At 46.0% G+C, this 14,928-nt stretch overlaps 1 protein-coding gene across 4 annotated transcripts in view; it reads right to left on the reverse strand.

The window, feature by feature from the left end:
- SZT2 (SZT2 subunit of KICSTOR complex) overlaps positions 1–14,928 on the reverse strand; it is an 82,654-nt gene that overhangs the window by 37,531 nt on the left and 30,195 nt on the right. For all 4 annotated transcript variants that reach the window (XM_033152371.1, XM_033152375.1, XM_033152372.1 and 1 more), the window contains exons 17-31: positions 12,166–12,244; positions 11,221–11,312; positions 9,572–9,740; positions 9,025–9,145; positions 8,820–8,933; positions 7,062–7,259; positions 6,880–6,980; positions 6,371–6,506; positions 5,898–6,026; positions 5,198–5,402; positions 4,842–4,954; positions 4,154–4,382; positions 884–1,037; positions 700–792; positions 471–552 (exon numbers count right to left, since the gene is read on the reverse strand). In XM_033152371.1, the coding sequence (XP_033008262.1) occupies positions 471–552; positions 700–792; positions 884–1,037; positions 4,154–4,382; positions 4,842–4,954; positions 5,198–5,402; positions 5,898–6,026; positions 6,371–6,506; positions 6,880–6,980; positions 7,062–7,259; positions 8,820–8,933; positions 9,025–9,145; positions 9,572–9,740; positions 11,221–11,312; positions 12,166–12,244 (2,015 nt within the window). The remainder of the gene's footprint in view (positions 1–470; positions 553–699; positions 793–883; positions 1,038–4,153; positions 4,383–4,841; positions 4,955–5,197; positions 5,403–5,897; positions 6,027–6,370; positions 6,507–6,879; positions 6,981–7,061; positions 7,260–8,819; positions 8,934–9,024; positions 9,146–9,571; positions 9,741–11,220; positions 11,313–12,165; positions 12,245–14,928) is intronic.

Below are 14,928 nucleotides of genomic sequence, written 5' to 3' on the forward strand. Positions count from 1 at the left end.
ACTAGAAATCTATGCAAAATATTTGCAGCTTGGGAGAACTGGGGTGCCTCTGAGCCAAAAGGAGGGACCTAATCTTAGCAATTCCTTTGTCTCAACTCTTCCAGACAGCTCAAAGCTAGGATCCTCCACACTTCTCTCCCTTGAATTGATAGCAGGGATCTATAGATGCTGCTGGACTCCCAACAAACCCCATGAACACCCTTTGGTCATGGATGCTGCACTGTGGGGTCCAGGAATATCTGTATAACCACACACCTGCTCTATGGTTTGTTGAACTACAGGGGAAAACAGTGCACTGGTCCTCAAGGACACTTGCACTCTCCCCAGCACATATGCATACATAAAATTTCCTTAGTCCACTTAAGGGTTTAAAAAACATAAATCCAATGTCACTAGATTACAAGTGCCATGGCATCTCCAATTGTTACAGCAGTCCTTAGAACACCAGGGTGAGGAAGAGTTTCCCTTACCTTCATCTGCCGCCAGATCAGTTTCTGAACTTTCCATGTCTTCACTACCTTTCCTATCTGTATGGTCCCGAGAGGCCTCCTCCTAAAACAGGGACAAGAAGCCACATGTGCAATGTGCATCAAGTCTGGGTGCCGCGTCCTTCCAAGTTTGGCTCTTTTACAGCCTTCCAGACCCTCTTAAAGGAGCCTCCCTGGGCAAGGAGGCCAAGATACAAGCATATTCTCCTACCTCTTTTTTGGCAGAAGGAGGGCAGTAGAAGTAATAATGAGGATTGGATGGCACTGGCTTGAAATGCAAGCTGCCAATCTCCAAGAACTTTTCCTAGAACGGGAAGAAGGAACAGCTGGAAACATACTTTGGCCATCAAAGCTAACCCTCACACCTCACCCAGAGGAAGCACTTTTTTCCTTACCTGGATGATCCTGTGCAAGTCGGGGTGCGCTTGGCAAGGCTGGCTGCTCTTTAGCAGAGAGAGGGGGAACTCTGAACAGCAGCTGGGGTTGGGTTCTTGGGGAGGGCAGGCCGAAACATGGGACTCTGGCTCACTAAAATCCTCCGTCTCAGCACTGCACAGCAGGTTCAAGGAAGAGTGAAGTCAGTCACAAGCAGCTCTGTGTACTTGTGCTCCCAATAATACAACCTTAACTCTCCCTGCTCCTCAGATGGGAGTAGCCTACATGCCTCTATTCCCCCATACATCCTAAGAACCTCAATGGGTCAGAAATAAAGAGTTATGCACAGGTGCACATAGAACTGCTTCATTTACAAAAAAAAAAAAATTATTAGAAGATGCATCTTCTGGAGCCGGGTCTGTGAACTGAACCTCAACAGAAATCTAGGACCCTGCTCACAGATTCACTCCACAAGTATAGCCAGTTCTGACCATGAACACACAAGCATAAAATACTGTGTTTGAATCAGCTTTGCTCAGCCTTAAGTGTGGCCAATAAGTAGTGTATGCTCTTGGTTCACCTGCATGGGCATTCCAATCCTCTCCTCCTGTCAAAATGAATGAACAAACTAACAAAACAAAACAATTACATATATACCTCTTCCCCCAATGCCTCCTTCAGGCCACACTTTTCAGAGAGCCATTTTATAGCATTTAGAGATGGGAGAAAATTCTCAAAATTATTTAAACTATGGCTATATCAAACCTGTCTAAAACTAATTTGATGGAAGTTTAGTCGATTGATTTTTAAAAGAACCTATGTGCTATGAAGGGATTAGGGGAGGATTAATGGATAAACGCCTTAAATGCAGATCAATGCGCATTTATTGATTCAGCCAAATAGAAAGTGTGAGGAAGAATAACTGTCGGAAGACAGTAATGCTAATAGTGAAGGAAGGTGAGTTGTTGTGCTTGATATGCAATCACTTAAATATGTTTTAACAAGCTGAATAATAAAACTATGTTTATTGTAATTAAAACTTATTCATTGTAACTTTATTGATTTGTTCAGTTTCATATGTAATTTACCTGGAGTTGGAAATATAAAATGTTGAAAGAGTAGGTGGGGGAAAGGATGCAGTCATTCTTTCCCATTAAGCTTGAACTGGGAACCTCTGGTTTAAGGGCTCCCTACTAAACAGCATCTAATCCAATCCTAACATCTAGGGCAGTGGTGTCTAAACTTTTTCAAAGGGGGCCAGATTTGGCAAAGTGAAGGGCCATGAGGGCCGAGCAAAGGGCAGACCAATATTGTTGAGGTTTTTTTTTAGGATTGAAGTTGTTGAGTTTTTTTTAGGATTTTACCCCTATTCACAGGGGAAAAAACTGCCACAGGGTTCGGATTAAACCGACCGGCAGGCTGGATTAGGCCCCCGAAACAGACTTTGGACATGCCTGTTCTAGGGAGTTTTCCAGTTTAGGCCACTTGGAAAAGAGTGGTTTAAAAAAATCTCTACTGTAGCTAGATGTGCTCAGCCTTCCTACTGATTTATGCATCCGTAAACCACCAAGCTGGAGTGGCTTGCTGTGCCACAAGCCTTTCTGAGAACCCATAGAAAACATGGGAGTGTAAAGCTGTATTTGCTTTAATTTTTGTGAGCCGCCTTGCATTAGGTTCTGGGGAAAAGACAGACATCAATCCATCTCACTTGGGGGGTTCTTTGGTGAAAGGGGGTGGTGGTCTTTATGTTAGTTTGTGGCACCTGCTTTCATAGGTTTATTCATGGTTGGGATATGGCTTTTCCTTTTCCACATATTATAAATATCAGTTACAGCTGTGATATTGTGTTCCTACATCGGTTTTATTAATTGTACTGTTTTAAACTAATGCAGTGCCTCTCCCTTCTCATTCTAGTTTCATTTGGCTGCCCCATTTTCAGTTTGCAAAGCCAAACCTTCCTGCTCTCCTCTACTGCACTACAGAGGCACAAATTCCTTCATTTCTACAGGTTTGCTTGAGTTATCTTCTCCATGTGCAGAAGGATGTGGCAGTCAGACTGGGATAATTTATACTTCGGGTTACAGAATCTCTCCTACAAAATATATGTCCTTCCTCATTTTTTGCAGTGACATTTACTGCATTTGCTTTTACATGCCACTCAGTGAAAACAACTGGAATAGCTGTTGCCCACAGGAAAAAAATGGGATTGCTGTTCAAAGAATCAGTTTTTCTGCACCAAGTTATGACTGTAAGTAATCTTTGCCCTTGATAAGTTAAGGAAATACACAATGATCATCTGATCTGCATAAATATATCCGCACTATATATTGAGATCATTCAAATGTTGAGACACTCTGCAATTATTTGCTTATTTTGCATAATTTATTCTATTCCTGCAAGCTATGCAAAGCTTTTAAATGCTGCTCCTTGACTGCTGGAAATTCCACGCAGCCCAACTGTGCCCTGTGAGATTTTATCCGGCACTGTTTACACTTCCTTTTTGCAAGCTCATTTTCCACAGGCAAAAAAGAAAAAGCTTAAAAGCGTGTGTTTTTTTAATTAAAAAAAGGTGGGGAAGGAGGTGAAATTCTTTAAATGACAAAATGAGAGATGCAAATTAATTGCTTGAGTATAGCATTTACAAAAATGCACACGAACTGGGTGACCTGGTAATCTGACTCCTTGCCCAGCTTCAACCTTGATCCTTATTTGACTGCTTATTTGACTGAAAACAGAAGGCTGGATATGCAATAATTCAACCAAGGCCCATTGACATTATAGATTGACACCTACCTAATCAATTTATTTATTTATTTTATGTATAGCCCTGCCTTTCTCCAATGCAGCCCTCAAGGCTCACAGCATAAATTAAAACAGACACAACTAAAAACATGCAACATACATATATAAATGGAACCTTATTAAAAACAGCTCTGAAAAAGCTTAAATCAAATCCCTGATCTAAAGTGTGTGCAAGCCCTCTTTGTTGCTTATGTGCATTTGACTTGATTGTGTTTTTCCCCTCCCCATAAAGAGCCTTGCATGGCTCCAGAATCAGAATCCGGCTTGGAACATTAGAGAGGGAGAGCCATTTTGGTGCACAGAATGGGACTCAGGCAAACTTCTGACATTTGGGGGCCATGGATGAAAGAACCTATTAGGCGACAATCTACTACATACAAGACCAGCAGAGGGAAGCCCCGCAAGATACATTCTTCTACCAACACTGCCAAGGCCACCCCAGAGCTACACTTCATTCTGCTCTCTCTACATGGAAGCAGCCATCCCACCTGGAAACAGAGACTAGCACACCCCGCGCTCGGGGGCCCCGCGTCAATTCCCCTTCCAAGTTGGTGGGCAGGTGCTGGTGGCGCTCACAGAAGGATCGCACGTGGTTGCACAGAGTAAGCAGAAAGCTCGTGATGTCTATCTCCTGCAAGAGCTCCTCACAATAATCCATGGCTATGAGCAGATCGGGGCAGCTAATGCTGTGGCCCTGTTGTAGGCTCTGGAACAGCCCTGCAAAAAATCAGAGGATCAGAGAGCTAGCTGGCCCTGCAGATTCAACCCAGAACTACAGCAACATGGTAAGCAGCAGAAATGATGAACGTGGGGTGTGGGGAGCAGAATAACACAGCAGGTTTTGCTAGTGGAGGCTGTGGCCCATTTAAATACCAGCAGGTTTTGCTAGTGGAGACTGTGGCCCATTTAAATACCAGCAGGTGTTGTTGGAGGCTGTGGCCCATTTAAATACCAGCAGGTTTTGCTAGTGGAGGCTGTGGCCTATTTAAATACCACCAAGCCGCCAATCAGGTTGACTCTAAGTATGGGGAATTGCAAGTTTGCCACAGCTGCATGGCAGCGCCTAGGGCTTCTCCTGGTGTTCCAGAAGGAAGTCAGGCCCAGAGGGTTAATAGAAAAGCCAGCTTCCTCCCACTCTGGGGGCAGCAACCCAACCGGGGTATATCTATCCTTTACCTTTCACATAGCACTGATGGGAATGCTCTTGCAGCAAGGTACAGAAACTCAGCAATTCCTTGTGCTTGGCATCTAGCCAGGGAGCACTGGTGGGGCGCTCCACTGACTGGCTTCTGGAAGACAAAATCATCCAACGTTGACCATCTAGATTCTAGGACAAGGCCTACATTCCTCCCTCACCTTAGTTCTCCCTCCAGATCTCACACTCTCCTAAGGCTCTGGCAGCAACACTAGTGCTTGGGCCTAACATACATGAGTAGAAACTGAGTAGTGATTGCCTCTGTACAACCTCGAAGGCCAAGATCTGCCCAACAGGTGCAGAGGTGGTGTCGAGTTTCCTGTGCCCCTGAGCTCACCTGAAAAAGATGTCCCGCAGAGGCTTATCTAGCCTGGGACTGATCATCTGCTCCCGCAGCAGCTCCAAGGAGCAGCTGTAGACATAGACAGGGCAGCGGGCTCGGCAGCTCTCGCCCAGATCAAGCTGAGATGTCTGGCGGCTGAAGGAGATACGCCCTTCTCTTCTCGGCACTGTGTCTGGATCTCCCAAGTCCTGGCCAATTTCTGTAGATGGGATACATCTTGGAGCATGAGAAGCAGCCTCAAGCTCACAGCTCAAACAAGAAGGAAATGATGCTCTTTCTATGCACCTTGACATGGCACACAGCTGCTGTCAGTCACAAGAAACACAGACTGATGTTCCCCAACCTGGTGCCTTCCAGATGTTGTTTGACTACAAACAGCCCAACCCAGCACGTGTAAACACCCCCAATGTCCTTTGGGGTGTGGTAGGGTCTTCACCCAACCCACTCCAGCAAGCCTCTGTCAGGGTTCAAGAGAGACTGACATAAACATGCACATCTTCCCAATGATACGCTTGTGTATGGATCTTAAATTAAATATATCCTATTCAAGTTTGTGCCCTTGGCTAAAAGTGTATGATCCCGAACACCTATAACCAGAACCTAATGCAACCTCCATTATCTCCTTCCCCTCCCGTCTGATTCCAAACACAGGAGACTGCCTGTGGTGCAAGGAAGCCCAAAACAAGGTTGGTACCATTGGCTGGTGTAACACTGACGGTTGGAAGCACCCCTGCAGTCTCCAGCTCCTTTTCTCCTTGGGAAAGTGTTGGTTCCTGCTCTTTGGAAGATTTATCTGTCCCATGAGCCATCAACCTTTGTATGTCTGGAAAAGATGGTAAGAGTTTATTGCACATTATTTGCTGTCATCGCACAGCTTCATTCATGGGATATATAGCAACCGACAGTCAGAACATCACATCTGCTGTAATCTTCCTACTGTACCACACAATAAAGGAATCAGGTGGTAGATGAACAATTCAGCATCTTGTTCTCTTAAAGAAAACAAACAAGCTTCTAGTCCTTAAAGAGTGAGAATTTAAACCTGTGGCAGGATTCAGCATCCCTTGGCACAGCCTACAGTTTACAGAATATAGGCGAGCATCTGTCTCATCTCTGTATGACTTCATTTCCTCAGCCCAATTCCCTTTCTGATACAGTTTCCCTTACCTGGAAATGTAGCTGGTAGGAAGATGAGGAAAAGATGCTGTGGATTTACCAGCTTGGCATAGCATCGCCACTGGGGGAAGAGGTCCTCAGGTGCTGGTAAGATCTCATCTCTTGACCCCTCTGTACTGTTTGGAGCCTAAGACAGTAAAGTCAAATTGAACATGGCCATGGCATTTTGACATAGGAACCCTGCTCCTCACGCAGATTTAACAAGCAAAGTGTGTTGACACACATTTTTGGTAGCAATGGTAGATAACTCTCTCGTCAGTCATTCATATAGCCCTTTAGATCCAAAAACATATTGACTGATTGAGTCAGAACTGTTACAACTCAGTCAAGCTACTGGAGCGGATTCGGTTGCCTACTCACTGTTGCTCATGTGCACTGAGATCAGCCCAAGAAAGATCTCCATCAGAAGAGAATAGCAGATGGAAGCTCTCAAGTTCAGGGGGCTCTCTGGGGTCTGGCATCCTTGGCAGTTTGATACAGAGGTCAAGGGGATGCTGTACCTGGTGTGTAATTGCAGAGGTAGCTCTGTCTTTGCTGCCAGCAGAATGGTAGGTGTTGGTTGGATCCCGACGCTCAGGGAGCACAGAGGCCTTGGGAGGCTCTGTTGAGAGGGATGTAAAATGGTCAGAAGTCATCAGGGGAATGGAGAAAGGCAGAGACAGCTGCATGCATGTCCTCTTACCTTGGACCACTGGGAGCATAAATGGGGGTGGGTGGCCATCTCTGTCCCGCTGCAGCACCTGCTCCATGAAGGTTATATGATCTGTGCCAGACAGCATGATCTCCCTGTCGCTGAGGTCATGCTGGAGGCAGCCATGGAAGAGGCTGAGGAGCATTTCATTGGGCAAGGAGGAAGAGTCCTTTGCGATCCCATCATCCTCTATTATAGGTGAAAAACCAAAAATTCGAGCAAACCAATGTTTCTGTTGCCCCAGCCTAGCACACCCATCCACTGTGCATGCAGGTTTGACAGCTTCATGGGACTAAGTCAGACAAGAGCACCCAACCTCCCTGGCCCAGTTTAAAGCAATAGGAATGGGGTTTGTAAGGAGTTCCAGTGATTCAAAAAGAAGATCGCTTCCTACTGCTTCATTACATCTCATGTTCAATGGCAGATATGGCAAGGAGCGGTTTTTAAAAAGAGGGACCAGGTTTCCTGCACCACCTGACTGGAAGACATATACAGGCAACAACCATTTTGCACACATTCAAAGCACACACGGCCATGCATGCATGCATCACTGTGACCCTGGAGGTGACAGGAAAAGGAGGCATAACAGAGCAGGCTTAGATGTGCTCTGCCATCGTGTGCAATGACCCAGAATGCAACCCCCACGCAAATTGGGGGTTGCCTATATACAGTGAGGGGGGGGGGAAGTATTTGATCCCCTGCTAAATTTGCCCGCTTGCCCTCTAACGAAGAAATGACCAGTCCATAATTTTAATGGTAGGTTTATTGTAGCTGTGAGAGACAGAATAACAACAGGAAAAACCCCCGGAAACCCAGAAGACAGAAGTCAGAGATTGATGTGCATTATAATGAGTGAAATAAGTATTTGATCCCCTAGCAACCAGCCAGATGTCAAGACTACCTGGTATCTTCACTGTATGTAACGAGGTGAGATTAGAAGCAAAGGGATCAAATACTTATTTCACTCATTATAATGCCCATCAATCTCTGGCTCCTGTCTTCTGGGTTTCCGGGGTTTTTTCCTGTTGGTATTCTGTCTCTCACAGCTACAATAAACCTACCATTAAAATTATGGACTGGTCATTTCTTTGTCAGAGGGCAAACGGGCAAATTTAGCAGGGGATCAAATACTTGTTCCCCTCACTGTATATAAGTGTATATAACTATACATATTATTATGTTGTGTCATACATATATGTGGGACGCGGGTGGCGCTGTGGGTTAAACCACAGAGCCTAGGGCTTGCTGATCAGAAGGTCGGCGGTTCAAATCCCCACGACGGGGTGAGCGCCCGTTGCTCGATCCCAGCTCCTGCCCACCTAGCAGTTCAAAAGCACATCAAAAGTGCAAGTAGATAAATAGGTACTGCTCAGGTGGGAAGGTAAACGGCGTTTCCATGCGCTGCTCTGGTTTGCCAGAAGCGGCTTTGTCATGCTGGCCACATGACCCAGAAGCTGTACGCCGGCTCCCTCGGCCAGTAACGCAAGATGAGCGCCACAACCCCAGAGTCAGACACGACTGGACCTGATGGTCAGGGGTCCTTTTACCTTTATTTAATTGCACAAAGTGGTTTACAAACGCAGAAGTGTAGACTGTGGTAATTCAGAAGAAAGGCAAACATAGCCAGCATTGCCCAGGGGCACTCTTTGTTAACGCGCTTTGGCTATTCTGGAGACAAGAAGCACTGAGCCCTGGCCATGACCTTCCCATGGAGAAATGTGCAAAAGTTTCAGGCGTAAGTTGACATACCTCCTGTCAGCATCAGGAAGGACATTTCAATCTGCTGGCACTTTGGCAATAGCTTGATGAGGTCAAACTGGAATGGAATTTCATGTACCCGGGAGCCGCTTCCAGCACCACAACCTATAGCAAAAAATAAGGAGTATAATCTCTGTCAAGCCACAGGAACAGCCCCATCTCAAAATGCCCAGAAAGCACATGCTAGGAGAATCACCTTCGGCAGTAGAGGGCCTTGGATCACATGCTGGGAAGACCCAGTCCTTGTTCTGGCACAGCTGGCTGATATACTCAAAGGCAAGCATGGTATGGATGCACATTAGATCTCGAGGGTAAAGCTGGAAGAGGGATCTGAAGTAAGACACAGGGCTTGGCAACACAAAGACTTTACCATTTCAGAAATACCACTCCGTTAAGACACAGAGATGCCAAGGATAAACTTGGACCAGGTATACAAATCTTGTCCATATATACTCCAATGGGAGTAAAATTCATGTTCAGATAATTATTTGATGAGAAAAATCCTAGCGGGGGAAAAGCAACTCCTCCCTAAGGAGGAGCAGGTGGTGTCTTCACAACAAACAATAATGGTGGCTGGATACAGTAGATCATGACAGAGGCTCCTCACCTATAAAGCATTTGGACAGCCCCCATTCTGGCCCCCAAGGCCAAAAGCCAGGAAATACCAGCTGTCAGTCACGGTCCCTGCAAGGTAATGGTCCCAGAGGTTGCCTTCCCTTTCCCTCACCACCAAAGGGACGTACCGCTTTGGGAATTTTCTGGTAAGACAGGCCATGTAAGTGCCGCCAGCTGTCTGATGCACTATTCACACAGCCACTTTGTGGCTCCACCCAGCACTCTGTAACAAGGTTCAGCTCCATGTCCACCTCAATAGCTTCCACCTCTGTATCGTTGTCATCATCTGTGGAGAAACTGGAGAGCAAGCGAAACATTATAAGCATGGCTTGAGCATCAGTGAGTTCTCCTCACACTTCCCTTGCTTCTGCTTATTATTTGCCTGAATCCCCAAAGTACTGAATTGTCCAGGGACTAGTCTTTCCCATCATCTGATGAGCATACCTGGCCAGGCCACTGCGCATAAGCAAAGTCATCATTTAGCCTGTCTTGTGATGCTACTAGCCACAATGGCTGTGTTCTGCTTCCAGTGCCAGACGTGGTATGTCACTGAGTAGCAGTTGCGGGGAACCAGAAGTGGGGTGGGCACTACTGCCCTTGTGTGCTTTCCCATGGGCATCTGGTTGGTCACTGTAAGAACAGGATGGCCTTTGGCCTGATCCCTCAGAGCTCTTCTGTTCTTAAGGGGCATAAATGGGCCTTGCGAAGGGCTGACAAAGGTTTTCTTCCTAGGTAACCGAAAGGGAGCTATACACTCAGATGGAATAATCTTTTAACATTAAGGATAGACGCATGGAGTCTGCACTACTCAGAATGCCTCATCAACGTAAATGCTTCACAAGTTTCCCAGCTCTCTCTGGATCCTAGGCACCCACAAAAAGGAGGCCACTTCCACATTCTTTGACATGAAAAGCAATTACGCCTCAAAGATTTTTAAAGCCTACGTAGCCTTGGAGCTATGAGGTATTAATACAAGAAATACCACACCAAGGGAACACTCAGTGGTGTGGCACATCCTGCTATGTACTTGTTGTGCAGCTGTTATGCATTCTTATTCTGTTCAGCTGACTTCCACCCCCACATTTTTGCTGGAAAACTATAAGCCATGGAGTGCTGTGCAAAGGGAAACTGAGGCAAGCTAATCAACTTCCAATTACAACAGAGCCGGCGATTCTTTCCCCTGATTCTTTACATGTACTTTGGAGAACTCTGGTTTCTGGACAAGCACTGCCAATAAAGGCCTTGGAAGAGCTGGCTTCCAGCCCCGATAGACTGGGGCAGTGTTCACGCATACATACAGTGGTACCTCTAGTTACGAAATTAATTCGTTCCGGAGGTCCGTTCTTAACTAGAGGTGTGCTTTCGCTAATGGGGCCTCTTGCTGCCGGCACACGATTTCCGTTCTCATCCTGGGGCAAAGTTCTCAACTCGATGTAACTCTTCCAGGTTAGCGGAGTTTGTAACCTGAAGCGTTTGTAACTCGAGGTACCACTGTACTTATTTTGGGGAGCACAATCTGGGGTGCCAGCAAGGCACTTAGCAGAGAAAGTCTTTGAGCTCTCACAACGTGATGTTTGCAACTTGTCTAAGTAGGAAGGACACCCAGGCACTCCCAACCAGAAGCAAAGGGTGATGTTTGATATCTGGAAGTTTAACCCACACCCCTGATGTCTCCTGGGGACCCTCCAGCTGCACCCAGAAGTCCTTGTTCCTGCAAGCTGTCTGTAGTGGCAGGACTTCTTCCATCACCCCAGGGCTGGCGATCCCTTACCCTCACCTGTCTTTGGTTGAAGTGGAATGTGGAGGGAACAGCACGTATTGGACAATGCAGCTGTGCTTCTCACTGCCGCTCTCTCTTGAGGAGTCACTCTGTGGAAGAACAACCTACGTGAGTCTATCCTGCTGCTGCATCACTTCTCTCCTAAGGCACATCTGAGGCTAGGAGAGAAGCAGCCAAGCAGTACAACTTGCCGACATCTGGCCCAGCCCACACACACCCTGGGCTCCAGGTTTCTTTTGGTTTTGGCTTTCCATGGAGGGGGGGCTGGACTGGGAGGACGTTCATCAGGCAAATCTTATCAGGAGAACTCTCTCACCCTCCCTGGGCTATAAAATTGGGAAACTACTCATTCCCTTCCACAGAGGATGTGGGAGAAGCGTCACCCCGCATGTCATTTGCACCTGCTGACCTTCTTTATTATGGATGCACTAGCCCAGGCTTCCTCAAACTTGGCCCTCCAGATGTTCTGAGACTACAATTCCCATCATTCCTGACCACTGGTCCTGCTAGCTAGGGATCATGGGAGTTGTAGGCCAAAAACATCTGGAGGGCCGAGTTTGAGGAAGCCTGGACTAACCTTTTGGGGGCTGAGGGCCATGGCATCATGGCCCACAGAAGCAGTCCATGTTTTTAATGACAAATTTGGGGGGCCTTGAAGCACCATGAAAATCTCAGGGTAGAGGGTGGGCCAGATGTGGCCTGCAGGTCACGGGGCAGCCACCCTTGTAAACAGGACCAACAGGAAAACCCCTGAGAGAATGGCACATAAAATAGGTTTGGACATGTCAGGGTTAGGGAGTTAACACAGGTGCATTAGCCCTGGCAACAGGTGTCTCTGCATCCACCCCTTGCCACCCAGATTGAGATCAGCACGATGATGTGGCAACATGGGAGGCAAGAGGAAGGGTGTCAAACCAAAGGGGAAGAGCAAACCATGTTTACCTTCATGGGCAACTCCAGCACCATACTGATAATTCCATCGCCGCTGGACGCAAAGTGAAAGCCCTCGGACAGACGAACCCTGCACATCCCAGAGGAAAACTATGGCAGGTTACCAGGTTCTTACAACACCCTCACCTGTGTATGCCTCACACTCCAACACTTCATAGTCTCTCTCAAAATAATGCAACCCCCCCTCCAATCATCAAGAGTTCAGTCACACCCATCTAGCCTGGCAGAAATAACCTAAGTAGAACAACCGACCTCCACAGCTATTTGGGTGGGCTCCAATTCAGCTTTTGCAATGAGATGGGCACTGTTATAAACAAAATCTGCTCTTTGTAGGTTCTCCATCAGCAGGAGAAAATAACAGACCAACCAAAAAAAAAAAAAAATCCTTCCAGTAGCACCTTAGAGACAAACTTAGTTGGTCTCTAATGTTGTAAGAATTAACACTAAGGTGCTACTGGGAGGAATTTTTTTTTTTGACTATGGCAAACCAACACGGCTACCTACCTGTAACTAGAGACCAACCAGAGAATACTGAGAAGCAAAGCAGCTAGTAAGCCTGATCTTTGCAACAGGGTACTCCCCCCACACATAGGAGAGCAGGGGAAGGACCCAGAACCAAGGTGTGCCTGCCCTTATATAGACATTAAAATTGCCTGCCCTGGAGTCCAAGACCACCCCCAGAAACATCATACATACATCACAGAAGAGGCAGTCCACAGAAATCTGAGTGTGTTGTTTATCTCCTGTCTGCCAGGTTATCTAGATCAGTGTTTTTCAACCTTTTTTGGGCAAAGGCACACTTGTTTCATGAAAAAAATCTCGAGGCACACCACCATTAGAAAATGTTAAAAAATTTAACTCTGTGCCTATATTGACTATATATAAAGTAATTCTCTTGAATAGGAATCAAATAAACACAAAGAAAGTATTTTATAATTACTTTATTATGAAATAGTAAGTAATAATAATAATAATAATATTTATTATTTGTACCCCGCCCATCTGGCTGGATTTCCCCAGCCACTCTGGGCGGCTTCCAACAGAAAGCAAATAAACAGAAATATGAAAAATTATAAAATACTTTATTCAGTGCGCAACCTGGGTCTGTTTGGCTGAACACAAAGCTGATATTCTGGCTGGAATCGAAGAAAGACACACACGTAGCTCTTCATCAACAGCTCTCAGTCTCTCTCTGTATTTAGTTTTTATAGCAATCATGCTTGAAAAGCTCATCTCACACAGATATGTAGTGGAAAATGGGAGCAATGTCAAAATAGCTTTGTTTGCCAGAAGGGGGAACTCCTTGGCAGTATCCAACCAAAAACTGTCCAAAGGTAGATCAGCAAATCTTAGCTTGAAACCACGATTTTGTCTCAGTTCAGTTAGTTCCTCCTGCTCCTGTAAAGTTAGTTCCTCCTGCTCCTTTCCACCAACTGATGCTGAGCTATAAGGGTCCCTAACCCAGTCAAGGCATTCAGTGGAGACTGAAGAGAAATAAAATGACAACTTCTCCTCAAGAGTTTTTAAATGTTTAACTATTATCTCACACAGTGCAGCAGTGTGAACACCTTGCCATTGCTTGGTGAGTGTGAACATTTCAAGATTGCCACTTTCCACGTGTTGATGCCAGAGTTGCACCTTTGAACGGAATCCATTTATTTTATCTGTACTTGTAAGCAGGTTTTCATTTCGGCCTTGCAGTCGTGTGTTCAGTTCATTCAGATGATGAAATATATCTGCCAGGTATGCCAGCCTTGCACACCACTCATCACTTGCAAGCAGCTTTGCGTAATCTGACCTCTCATTTGTCAGAAACACTTTAAGTTCCTCCCGCAGCTCATACACACGAACCAAGACCTTGCCACGCGACAACCACCGGACCTCCGTATGATACAGCAAGGTTTTATGCTTCGCTCCCATCTCCTCACACAAAGCTGCAAATATGCGACTTTTCACGGGTCGTGACTTTATAAAGTTTACCATGCGCACAACATCATCCAACACTTGAACTAGGTCTGCTGGTAAAGTCTTGGCTACGAGGGCCTCACGGTGTAAAAAACAATGCGTAACAATCACATCTGGATTTATTTCCTTCACTCTGCTTACAAAGCCTTTGGTGCGCCCGACCATGGCTGCAGCTCCATCGGTGCAGACACTTGTGCAGTTTTCCCACTTAATTCCTCCTTGTTCAAGGTATTCTGATGTGACCCGAAAAATTTCTTCTCCTGTTGTTTTTTCTGGCAATGCCTTGCAAAAAAAGTAGTTTTCTCTAATTGCATCACCATCAACAAAACGCACATTGGCCAAGAGTTGTGCATGTCCACTGATATCAGTAGACTCGTCAAGTTGCAATGCAAATTTCTCACTGATACGGATCTTTTCCAAAACCACACTTTCGATGTCTGCAGACATGTCACTAATACGTCTGGAAATTGTGTTGTCTGAGAGAGGGACTTTGGCTATTTCCTTAGCTGCTTCAGGTCCGAGCATCTCCTCTACCATAGCTTTGCAGGCGGGAAGTATTAATGCCTCTGCCACAGTGTGCGACTTTTTTGACTTGGCTATAAGTTCAGCAACTTGATAGCTAGCTTTAAGAGCTCTTTCATTTACCTTTGCGGTTTTTCTCATGAAAGTTGCCTGTTTCTCCATGTTTTCACGCAGGCGAACAAAATAGTCCGCATTCTTGTTTTGAAGCGAAGGGTGTTTCGTTTGGAGATGGCGTTTAAGTTTGCTTGGGACCATAGCACTGTTAGC

The sequence above is a fragment of the Lacerta agilis genome, chromosome 6 (genome assembly GCF_009819535.1).
Source record: "Lacerta agilis isolate rLacAgi1 chromosome 6, rLacAgi1.pri, whole genome shotgun sequence".
In the NCBI taxonomy this organism is placed as follows: domain Eukaryota; kingdom Metazoa; phylum Chordata; class Lepidosauria; order Squamata; family Lacertidae; genus Lacerta; species Lacerta agilis.